Below are 12,734 nucleotides of genomic sequence, written 5' to 3' on the forward strand. Positions count from 1 at the left end.
GTCCCATGGTCAGAAATGCTACCTGAGTCCTAGTTCAAGCCTGTAAGGCCAGCCCACATTGACTCAATCAACGTGAGGGAGGAGAACTGTAATAAAAGGAAACCCACTTAGTTATAAGATGCTAATTTGGGGTGGAAATATTCCTATAGAGAGAGAATATTCTGTAAAAATTTTGAGGAAGAGGGATTGGTTTGTCTATTTTGAACCTGTTAAGCTATACTAAGCATTAACCCTTCTACCAGTTCTCACACTGAACATAAGAATTTTTAGATGCCCAAATTTAGAAAATCTTCTTCCCAGAAGAAATAAAATTGCATTTAAATCCTTTAGATGGTGACAATAATGATGGTGATTAGGGTAATATGATGGCCCCTTTTTCTAATCAAAAAATGGGCTTTGGCAAAATGACCCCCAATATGGAGTTCACACTAAATATAAATCCAAAGTTGGCTTCATGTATGTGCCTGAATGGTAGGAGTCTGCCACACAATGCCCCCAGCGTGGCCCTTTGCTTTCCTGAACTCTAGAGAGGTGTCCTTTCTTTGCCCCAATCCCAGCAAATGAGACCGACCCGGCAACCCTAAAATAAATAGGAGAAATCAGCATATGCTGTTGATTTACCAAGCTTGAGCAAACTGCTCCCGAATCTCCCGGTGTCTCCCAGGATCTATTTTAATGATCTGCCTGAGGTGAACTAAGCAGTGATTAAAAGCCAAGAGCCCTCAAGATGTGCAAGAAGGGAAGTGCACGGTGCACAGGAGTGGCGAAGCCGGCCTGCTGATTCACCTTGCCGCCCTTGTGCCCCAGCCTCTGCGGACGGACGGACGGTGGGGCCAGGGCGGCTGCGCTGTGCCACCCAGACCCCTCGGACCTTCTCTGTCCCAGCCACCCTGGACGCCTGCTCCTGCCCGACTGAGTCCTGCTATGCACCCTCCAGCGGGGCCAGCAGGGAGAGTCGCTCTCTTCCCACCCAGGATGGGCAGCGTGGATCTGCTCATACCTTCAAAAAACACTTGAGGAAAAGGGGCACGAGGTGTATGGAAAAAAAACGTCCTTTAAACATAGCTCATTTTCTCTTCACTTGTCTTAGAAGCAAAGCAAAGTCCTGTTGGAGGGTCAGAATAAGCTGATTCTTTTTCTTTTTCTTTTTTATTTTTTGCTACACCCCTTCCTCTCCTCTCCCCAAAATGACAAAGTACTAGTTGGGAACCTTCACAACTAAGGCATTAAACGAGGCATCTCTGAAGAGAGGCCTTTGTCCAAAGGTGCTTCACGTCAAGTTTACCTTGCCAGATGCCCCTGCGCGTGCCCGGCACTGATGGGGCCGGGGACCCTCCGGGAGGAGAGGGGGCGGGGGAGGAGGGCAGCCCCCCGCAGCCCTCGGGCAGCCCTTGGTGTCCCCTCCCAGCCCGGTGGCTGGGGGGCTACAGGCATAAACAAATACAGAGCCATTCAAGAAATGCACGTTCTCTCTCCCATGCACGCACACACACGCACGCACACGCGGCGCAGGGACCCCGAAAGCAGCATTACCTGCTCCTGCTGCTGCACGGATTTCCCCGAGGCGCTCGGCTCCTTCGCGGTGGTCATGGTCCCTGCAGGGCGCCCGCCACCGCCGGCCGGGGTCTCGCGCGGAGTTGGGAGCCAGCCGGGTGCAAGGGCGAGGTGGGAGCGTGCGATTTCAGTCCATACTTCGGAAATCGCCGGCTATTTTGGGGAGGGTGGGGGAGGGACGGCGCGCAGACCAGCCTAGTTCGCTCTGGAAATGCCAAGAGCGCCGGGATCAGAAGAGGGAAGATGCCGCTGCTCGGCGGGGCTTCTCCAATTAGCAGCAGCCTCTGCAATCGCCACAGAAACAACGATACTGCTTAGCAACCGGCACCGGCGCCGGGCGCAGGAGGGGACCGGGCGGCGCGCCGCCTCCCCACCGCCGCCGGCCGCGCACGGCGCATGCTCGGGCGCGCGCTCCCGGCGGGGCTGGGCTGGGCTGGGCCGGGCAGGGGGCCGCGTGGGACGCCAACTGCAGCCCGGGACCTTGTCGCCTGTCCTCGCACATCCCGCCACCGTGCCGGGAGTGGGAGGGGGCTGAAGCTGCCGCCCCTGCAGCGGAGCGCGCCGCCTGCTCCTACCTGGGCAGGGGCACCGGGTGGCCGCAGGGGGGATGCTCTTTGTTTTCCCTGCTGCAAAGTGTCTGGTGCTTCTGAGAAGCCAGGTGGTCTGTGGGCACAGGGGAAGCAGCTTTTCGGTTTGCCCGATGGGTTTTGCAGGGGCGCTAGCTGTTGAAATATGGCCTTTATTTTCCTTAAAATTCAGTAAACTCATGTTCCATCTTTAGAGTCAAAGAATCTGTATTTCTGTAAGAAAATCAACCAGGGCCTCAAAGGAGTCTCCCTTAAAATAAATAAAGGAGAGGAAAAAACCAAAAACCCCAGCTTGTACGATGGCCTTAAAGAAACATAAGGGCTCCCTGCCGTGTCCTGCCCTCAAGAGGAAGCAGGACAGGAGGTGGCCTTGCCTGAGGCCTCCACCTTGTGCTGCCCGGGGTGCCCTGCCCTGCCTGGCCCGAGGGCACAGAGCTGGTGGGCAGAGGAGGAATGCCTATGGCAGCTCTAGGGAGGGCTCCTAACTTAGCCAGTCCTTTGCAGGTGGGGCTATGTCACTGCCCTCCCAGTGTGCATGTGACCAAGCCCTCTGCCCATGCCACTCTAACTCCTGGTTTGGAGTCTCTATTTCCGTCACTGGCTCTTGGCGACAGGCGTTCCCCAACCTGGGGGAGCCCAACCACCTGTAGGCAGGGCACCAGTCAGCACCCCCAGTGGTAAAGTCCTGCAGGCCGGGGAGGACTGTTCCGGCCTCTGCACCTCTGGGAGGCCCAGTGCACTTCCTCACAGAGGAAAGGCAAACTAAATACGTTTCCATGCAAGAGGTTGTTTAGGAGACTTCCGGGTGCCCCGCCCCCGCCCCCTGAGTCATTTTACAAAATCCAAGGCTTCGTGTCCTTCCCTAGAGTTGACAGATGAATCCAGATCATGGCAGAGTGGCTGGCCACCTTTAGCAAAGCCTGAACTTAATTCTGGTCTGTGTATTTGGCACAGATTCCAAGAGGTCTGGATGGACGGCTGGTAGCTTGCATGTTTTGGCCAAGAGTACAAGAAAGAAAACCCCATGCAAACCCTCACCACAGGGCGGCAAGGTGTCAGTTCCAGCCCTATTCATCTTTGTGGGCTTCCTACTGGCATGTTTGGAACCTAAGTTCTTACCAATGTTGGCAGGAGGGAATATGCCAGGCCAAGGACATGCTGGCCAGCTCTCGGGTAGTCTGCCTGTAGTCACAGGATCCTCAGTGGAAGGTCCCACCTTCGTCCCATCCCTGGCCCTGGCAGCCACTGTGAGGTTGCTAAGCTAACTTGTCATGGAGAGAAGGGCCGGGCAGGGAGGTGAGTAGTCACTCTCCCCTGACACACCTGTAATGCAGTCGCCCCTGGAGGACCTTGACCAGAGGGAAATCAGCAGCCTCTGCCTCAGAGTAGACCTTCACAACCGCAGTCTCAGAATTGCCCAGGCTCTCAGAATTCTTCTGTCTCCAAAAAGTCCTCTTAAACCTAAAACCCAGGGGCGGGTCAGATCTCAAGCTCTCGTCTGTTAACATCTCAGAAAGGATTCATTGCTAACCTGCTGATGCCATGGACATGACCCAGGAGTGATACCCAAGGACAGGGGCGACAGCAGACGGGAAGATGGAGATTTCAAGGGAGCAGAGACCTGTTCTCCTGCACAGGCCTCCTGGGCACTCATCTACACTGGGGACGTGGCACCCGGGGACGCTCGGCTGGGTGTGGTGGGGACACTTTCAGGCATGTCCCACTTTCCTTCTCAGTAAGGAGATCAAAATATCATTTTACACCTAAAACGAATATGGATATAATGCAAAGCTTGTGCATATTTGTAAGATTACACAAAGGAATGTATAACTTCAAAGGAATGTCCTGCTGGACGCAGATCGCCAGGCCCCGGCCCCAGAACCCTCCGCCCGCATTCATCAGCTCTGCCATCAGGAGCCTTCAGGTGGGAAAGTTTGGGAATTGCTGGTGGAGAACCAGGCCAGGCTGTGCCACCCAGAGCCTTCTCATGGGATGTTCTGGCACCAGGTTTCCAGTTGTCTACTTTTTTGCATACTTGACTGTGCTTTTAAAAGCAAAAGGGCAGGAAATCCTGCCATTTGCAACAGCGTGGGTGAACCTGGAGGACATTATGCCAAGTGAAATAAATCAGGCACAGAAAGACAAACACCGCATGATTCCACTTACATGAGGCATCTAGAATAGTCAGACTCACGGAAGCAAAGGGTAGCGTGGTGGCTGCCAGGGACTCGAGGGAGGGGAAATGGGAAGTTGCTAATTAACAGGCGTAAAGTCTCAGTTATTCAAGATAAACATGTTCTAGAGATCTGTGGTATAACATTGTACCTATGGAGAATGATACTGTACTGTACACTTAAAATTTCTTAAGAGGGTAGATCTCATATTAAGTGTTCTTACCATAGTAAAAAACACCAAAAAAAGGTTCTGCCCTTCATTCATGTTTTAAAATTAATCAGCATCCCTCTAGAGCTGCAGTCTCCAAACCCTGGGCCGCAGAGCAGTATTGGTCCGTGGCCTGGTAGGAACCAGCTGCACAGCAGGAGGTGAGCGGCAGGTGAGCTAGTGAAGCTTCACCCGTATTTACAGCGGCTCCCCATCACTCACATCACCCCTGAGCTGGGCCTCCTGTCAGAGCAGCCACAGCATTAGATTCTCGGAGGAGCTTGAACCCTACTGTAAACCGCGCATGCGAAGGATCTAGGTCGTCTGCTCCTTGTGAGAATCTAATGCCTGCTGACCTGAGACAGAGCTGAGGCGGTGAAGCTAGCACCGGGGAGCGGCTGCAAACACAGATTATCATTAGCAGAGAGGGCTGACTGCACAGAGACCATAATAAACCAATTGCTCGCAGACTCATATCAAAACACTATCAGTGAGTGGCAAGTGACAATGTAGTAATAGAAATGAAGTCCACAATAAATATAATTAGCTTGAATCATCCAGAAACCATCCCCCCGACCCAGGTCCAGGGAAAAATTGTCTTCCATGAAACCAGTCTCCGGTGCCAAAAAGGTTGGGGACCGCTGCTCTAGAGAACAAATATCGTACTTAAGTTTATCTTCTCAAGCTAAAGTTATTTGCATATTACTGCAAGTACACAGAGATCTCTTTCATTGGAGATCAAAACTAAATTTTCCTCTACATTATCATCTAACACTCTCTGGTCAGAGAAAAGGTTAACAACTGGCAGATATAGGACATACTACCCACCCCCACCAGCTTGTGCAGACCCAAAGAAAAGAATTTATAGGCAAAATTCTAGAAAGCAGTGTTTATAAATATTATGATTTTCAGTAACTACAGACTTCAGGAAATACAAATCAGAGAGGAGTTCAGGGTGAATCTAGCAGGGGCAGGGGTGTGGCCAGGGGCAGGAGGGTATCCTCCACCCCTGTTCCCGGCACCCTATACAGAAGAGGTGCTCACTGAATACTGAATCGATATCAGACACACTTAGCAAAGGGGGACACTAAATGCTCACCTGCCCTCAGTCATAACAGCAATAAAACAGCCACCTGCTGCGTACTAAGCGCTGGGCAGCCAGTATCTGACCTCACACCCCAGCAACTCTATGATGCAGGTACGGTTATTTCCTGTTTTACAAATAAGGAACTTGGTATTTAGAGAATTTAATATAAAACCCAGGGTCACTCAGAGTAAGTAGCCAAACCAGACCTCGAATTTTGGCAGTCCAGGCCCTAAACCACCATATCACATTGCCTTGAAATACCTGGACATAAAATATTAAAAATATTTACCTAGTCCATGCTTTAGGAATGACACTGAGCTGTTTATACAGATTACCTAATTACCTAAATTAATCCTTAAAAATCTGTTAGGTGCTTACTGTACTGGTTTGCTAGGACTGCCACAGCAAAGTCCCGCTGGGCAGCTTACACAGCAGAAATTTACTTTCTCCCGGTTCTGGAGACTAGATCTGAAATCAAGGTGTTGGTTCTCCTGTGGCCGCTCTCTCAGCTTGTAGACGGCCGTCTTCTCCCTGTGTCCTCACGTGGTCATCCCTCAGTGTGTCTGTGTCCTAATCTCCTCGTCTTACAAGGACACCAGTCACAGGGGATTAGGACCCACCCATATGACCTCACTTTAACTTAATTATCTCTTGAAAGACCCTATCTCCAAACACAGTCACACTCTGAGGTCCTGGGTGTTAAGGCTGCAACACAGGGATTTTTGCAGAACCTGGCAGCCCGTAACACTTACTGCTGGCCCATTTCACTTATGAAGAAGTTGAGGCTTAATGATTGACAGACTCTCCCGAATCCATAGTCAGCGGCAGATGGCAGAGTTGGCATTCAGATCCAGTTGTCTGATCCAAACCTTTTCCTCCCCCGCCCCTGCCACCTCCACATGTACACACACCAGTCTTCCTGTGTCTCTTAAAACAGCACCAAAGTGCTCGGAGATCCATCCTCAAATTCTCCAAACAAGAGTAGACTCCTAAAGTCTACTCCAGCTTCTGCCAAGCCACAGGCAGCTCAAAGGGTCTTGCTAAGTAAGACCTTGACTCTGGGCCAGCACCTCTCTTTGAGTCTAGCAAGAGTCCAATGTGACGGAGCACAAGTACCTTCCGAGTAGCATCGTGCAAAACCTGCTGATCTCCGCACTTCCCAGGCGACGGTGAAGGCTCCGTGTGTCTGTGAGTGAAAGCACTTCCATTTCGCAGCTGAGTACTTTTGTGGCAGCCATTAAACACACTTTGAAAAGACTATACTAGTGCCCAGTACTCGCCAGGACAGCTCTGCACTGTGCTTGCGGGCACACGTACCCAGAGCCTGGCAGGGCACGGGGGCAGGCCCACCTGCCAGCAGGGGCTTCCTGCAGCTGCTCATCTCGCCATGCTCCTCACCTCCCTCCTCCACCGGCACTTTGCCCAGCTCTATCCGGAACCTCTCAGGTACCTGCAAACAGCCCTACGGATGGGTTTGAGGCCCAGCCAGTCCTACGCAGGTGCAGCGGGACAGAGGCTTTTTCAGCGGGGCGAGCCAAGTTACCCTTTATCCAGCTCCTACCCCTCACGTGTGTCTGACCAGGGCTGCTGGCAGAGGCACAGCTAATGAGGTCTGTTTGTTGACGTGCAGCCTGGATCACTCTGCATTGTGATGCGATTCTCCCTCTTCTCACTTCCACTCACCTTGCCCCATTACCTGATCAGCTGCAACAGCTCTGCTTCCATGCCACTTAATCAGCGAGCATTTATCAAGCACCTACTATGTGCACACAACCCTCCCGCAAGAAGTAGGCATGCCAACTGACTTGTTGCAATAAAGCAGAGATCAAAATGTCCTTAGAGCATGATGAGCTGTGAAGATTTTGAATTTTTAAGTATTTACCATCTGCAAGAGAAGCTACTTCTAAATTACAGTTCTTTAAAAATCAAAAGCAATGTGCGGGAGTCATGCCAGAATCCAAAGAAACAAGTTGAAACAAATGGGGGGAGATATATATAGTTTTTTTTTTAACAAACACTGGAAATGACCAAGGGCGAAGGGATCGTGGATAATTTTCTAGATAGAGAACCTGCTGTCCAACAATGGACCACCACATACCCACTGTTACCACTGATGTCTTATCTAGAAATCTTAACCTTCGACAGAAAAGTTATCTCCTTGCATTTGGAGGCTTGTTGGTTTTGGTTTTGGTTTTGGCTTGACCTTGAGTGCTTATAACTTGAGTGCTGAGATCCTGGGACTGCGGGGTCTGCGTGACCAGTGCCCCCGTGGGCAAGGAGCGAGGGCAGCCCACGCACAGAGGCAGCACCTCGAGGAAGAACATCTGGGAAGACAGAGGAAAGGGTCCGGGACAGGACATAAAATGCCCCCAAAATGGACCAAACCACCCGTGAGCCCCTTCATGGACTGGTAAACCTCCCCTCAGGAGGAGGAAGTCCCTGTCGTATCAGAATGGCCATGAAGCCAAATCGGCCCTCCTCGGCTTGGGTAGCACACTTCCCTTGTGTCCACTAACCGACACTGGGGAGCCACTTCTCGTTCAACAGGAATGTCTTGAAGAAGAGCCCAGGCGAGGGGGTGTGGGCAGAACGGCGCAGGGGCTCGCTGGTGAGAACAAAGACCCAGGCCCCACGAGCAAGGCTGCACGTCTGGATCCATCTGGCGCACCCTCCAAATTACAGCTGGGGGCGTGAACGCACCCAAAGTTCGTCCTGCCCTGCTCTCCTCCCCGCGACTTTGGGATGGATGGAAGCGTTTCCCCTCGGGAGCCGCGTGAGGCGGCAGTTTGCCCTCCCTGGGGCGTGCACACTGAGGGTGGCTGGCACAGGGTTGGCAAAGGCCCTGCCAGCCTCCCCCCTCCCCTACCCCACATGTCAGGCACCATTTGCTAGAGTGACAGGTGGGGTATTTTTTCTTTGGTTAAGAGTATCGCTGGTAAATCTCCCAAACTAGAAGTCGGAACAGGATAGAGGATCACATCCAGTTGACCTGGGGTTTCCTTCATTTTCAAATTGTTTCCTTATTTGTAAACAAACAAACAAACAAACAAAAAAACGTAAGAAGTGTATGGAGGTGCCATAGAGCCACATGGACGTCACTTCTGTGCAGACACTGGCCGTCCCTCAATATCTGGTTCCTTATTTCCCTGTAATATTAGAATGCTGCTTTCTATTAGAAGAGAGAACACATTCCCGGCTTCCCTCGAGCCTAGAGGGGCAGTCCGAGTTCTCTCTGGTGAATGGGCTGCAGACATGTCAGGGTTCTCCAGAGAAACAGCACCAGTGGCCTGTGTGTCTGTGTACATGTATGTATGTACAAGTATGTATGTACACAGAGAGATTTAAAGAATTGGCTCATGGGATTTGGGGGCTCTTGCATGTGAAATCTGCAGGCTGGAAGCCCAGAGAAGAGCTGGTATTGCAGCCTGAGCCTGGGGCAAGGCCATCCGGGGCAGACCCCCTTCCTCCCTGGGGGACTCCAGTCTTTTCTCGTCTGACCTTCAACTGATCGGACGAGGCCCACCCACATCATGGAGGGAAATCTGCCTCCATGCCCATTAATGGAATTGTTCATCACATCTCAGAACAAAACAAACAAACAAAAACAAATTCCACAGCAACATCTAGACAGACCAAACCCCGGGGTCCCATGGCCTCAGCAGGTTGACACTCAAATTAGCCGCGACAGGTGGGCAGTAGAGCAGCCTGCAGCGGCACCTGCCAGGGCCGACGTGCTGGCTTTACTCTCTGGTCTCCTGCCTGCCTTCTCCCATCTTGCCACCTGGAACGCGTGCTACCGTCTTGGCTGTTCACGGGAGGAAATGTGACTGGAGGGGCCGGGGGTCTGGTGAGGGGGGCGGCCAGTGCGTCTCTGACTGTCCACCCCTACATTTCATTTACAAGAAAGAGAAATAAATTCCTGTCTTATCCCAGGTCCTGCTATTGTGGGTTCTCTGCCGCACACACCCAAGCTGCAGATCACGAGGTACAAGTCTCGCTCTGTCTTCTCTCCACACTACTCCTGACGGTCGTGCTGGGAGCGTTCCCCTGAAATGACTGTGGAGAGTCCCGGGAAGCAGTGGGAGCTGACCTGCCTCACTAGACTCACTGTGTCTAAGTCGATGTCCAGACGTAGCAGCTGGGTGAGCATCTAAAACAGGGTTGGCAACTCAGGGCCCGGGGCCCAAACCTGGCCTCCTTCCTGTGTTGTAAATGAGGTGATGCTGGAACATGCTAGGCCCATGCACTTACATATTTATTATCTAATGTCTGCTTTTACACTTCAGTGGCAGAGGTGACAATCGTGACAGAGGCCATGTGGCCTGCAAAGTGTAAAATATTTACAACCTGGCTCTTTGCAGGATATTTGCCTACCCCTGGTCTAGAGCGACTCTGTCACATGTCAGCTAAAGGTAGGTCATATTACTCAGGATCACAGATTCAGTAGGAAAAAAAATCTTCCAGTGTCAGGGTAGACTATTTCCCTGACCCCCTAAAAAGGAAAGACAACAGAAAAAGAAAAACGCTAATGCATTTGCAATCCACCTGGCAGACACACCTCTCAGGAACGAAGATGCTCGGGCTAGTTAGGACAGGGCCCCCCACACCCGCCAGCTGTGTCTCACTGCCTGTCTGCAGGAAGCCGGCACTCGCTGACGGATCCTTCCCGCGGTTGACCATGTGGGTCCGCACAGCACTGTCTGCAAATCCCACGCATTCCGTGGAAAGGGATTCAGTGCCCAGGAAGCAGGAATGCCCTATGGATCTGGGAAATACTGAGAAAGCATTCGAATAGTTCACCAAATCCCTATCACCTCTCACTTATTTTTTTTTTTTATTTTTGAGTAAGTGCTCGAAAACATTCGTTTGAATAAATGAGTGCGTAATGTGGTGCTTTGAGGTCTCAAAGGAATTCTATTACAAGTCACATTTGCAGGCTTTTCATCTTTTCTTTTCCTAAAAGACACTTCCCTTGCTAATAACAAACCTTTATAAGGTAAGAGGATGGGAGTTGCAGTGTGGCAGCTAAGGCTGTCACCCTTCCTGGGGACAAGTCCATGGGTGGCTTGGCCTGAGTCACGTGTCCAGCTGCCTGGGAAGCCACTGGCTTTGTGTTTGCCGAGAACTGCTCTGCAATGGCTGCTTTGTGTGTCAAGTCAGGAAATCTCTCACCACCTCACAGTCGAAGAGGAGAGAGAAACTTGCAACACACAGATGTCTTTTGCTCCTGCCTTAAGAAGTGTAAGGAGATAAAAACGTAAGGTTGGAGGCCCCCGGCCGTCTGTCCCCCCGGGGGCGGGGGTGGTGGTGGTGTGCAGAACAGATGGGCCTGCATCCTGCAACGCTGAGCAGAGGTTACAAGCAGTGGACTGTGTGTGCACAGAGCAACACGGATGCCTCACAAACACAGTGTGTGAGCAAAAAAATAAGATATACAAAAACATATGCACAAAACACATACAGGTATACACATACTCAAACCACTTAACAAATAAAAAACATTCATACAAAATGTGTTTTGCAAAAATATTAATACATACAACCCAAAAGCTGCCATCAAACACAGCACAATGTGTGCTGGCGGCGGGAGGGAAGTGGAGTAGGTTATGGGGGATAAGAAAGAGGAGGGAAGGTGGGAGGGAGGGGTGAGGAAGAGATGGAAACAAAGAAGGAGGAGGAGGAAAGGATGGTGGCTCTCGGCGGACCCTGGGTAGTGACGTGCCAAGAACCCCAGCTCTGTGGATCTCCGGCCCGCGGCTGTGAACAAGGGTGGGGACAGTCACGGTAGCACCCAGTGAGAGCTTGTGCAGCCCACGCTGCCACCTGCACTGCCTCCATGAGCCCGCACACCACTTCTGGGGAGGAACTGCTTTAATTATCAATTACAGATATGAACACTGGGGCTCAGAGGGAAGGGTAGTTTGTCCCGAGTCACACAGGCAGTGGTTTGATTGGCGGCCGGGCCATAAACCCTACGTCTAAGGCTACCTCTCTGCGCTTTGTATTAACCACGCTCCCTACATTAGGTGTTGCCTAAATCACCCTCCACCTTGAAAATTTTACTTTGTGAGTCCAGGTAAATATTCCAAGGTTGATAATCAATTTTCTAAAACGTGCTATGATGCAAAGCAGTTTTAAAACCAACTCAGATCTACGCCCACACCCCGGCATTGGACGGCAGCCTCCATTCACCCATGAGAGGGGACCTCATGCAATACCAATGGTGTGACACTCCGAAAACCTCATTTTAAAATTCTCATGTTTCAGTCCAAGGTAGCTTCATTTCATTCAAGTGGTTTTGCTTTTCATACGTGCCCCTGAACAATCGCACGCCTCTGAACGCATCCGCAGAGCGAGGGCACGCTGGTGCCAGGCCGGTCTGCCCATGGCTGGCTCTGCTCGGCGCAGCACCGCCATGCTGCACCTCGGCCGCCGCAGGCTGCCAGATGACCTTGGCGACAGCAGTGCGGCAGATGCCGTGTTCATGGTTTTTAACGGCTCTAGCTGAAATTTCTGGGGATGCTGGCTTGGCCCTCGTTTGGTGCCAGCTGTGAAACAAGCTCTCACGTTGTGCAGGGAACACACGGCGTGGTGGGTGACACGGCTGTCTCCACTGCCACGGTCCCTTCAACGGCACTCTGGGAAAGACATGGCAAAGCCGCCCTCCGGGGAGCCCTCCTGGCCCGGGTCCCGCCTCCCCTGGGCTAGGCCTGGCCGTGCAGCAGCAGGACTGGGCTTGGGGAGGGTTTTCAGGCCATGCAGGAGAACGTCTTAGGTGCAATGTCCCCCAAACACTTAGGGTCTTGTGCTTCATTTTCAACATGAAATAAATGAATAAAAAGATCCATCCAGAAAATTCCAAGAGAAGGACCGGTCAATACAGTCCCTATTGTCTAACTTTACAGGACACATCGGATTTGGCCCTGGGGACTCACAAGAATGAAAGTGTAAATGACAGTCAAGGGGGGAACTTAAAACTGGAGATACAAATAAACAAGAGGAATCCAACACACTGGCATTTTCTCTGCAAGGCATCATCAGTTCCACTGGCGGGCTCCTATTCATCCTTTAACACCCAGTTCAAATGTCACCTCCTGCCCCTCAGCCCCATACATTTGCCCCCC

At 51.7% G+C, this 12,734-nt stretch overlaps 1 protein-coding gene across 3 annotated transcripts in view; it reads right to left on the reverse strand.

The window, feature by feature from the left end:
- The window catches only part of DPP6 (dipeptidyl peptidase like 6), a 616,516-nt gene that overhangs the window by 421,481 nt on the left and 182,301 nt on the right, over positions 1-12,734 (reverse strand). For 2 of the 3 annotated variants that reach the window (XM_045564624.1, XM_045564623.1), the window contains exon 1: positions 1,534-1,906. The exons of the other annotated variant lie outside the window; for it this stretch is intronic. In XM_045564624.1, the coding sequence (XP_045420580.1) occupies positions 1,534-1,590 (57 nt within the window). In that variant the 5' untranslated portion in view covers positions 1,591-1,906. Of the gene's footprint in view, positions 1-1,533; positions 1,907-12,734 lie in introns of those variants that run through there. 3 annotated transcript variants of the gene reach the window in all.

This window comes from Lemur catta, chromosome 11, assembly GCF_020740605.2.
Source record: "Lemur catta isolate mLemCat1 chromosome 11, mLemCat1.pri, whole genome shotgun sequence".
Classification (NCBI taxonomy): domain Eukaryota; kingdom Metazoa; phylum Chordata; class Mammalia; order Primates; family Lemuridae; genus Lemur; species Lemur catta.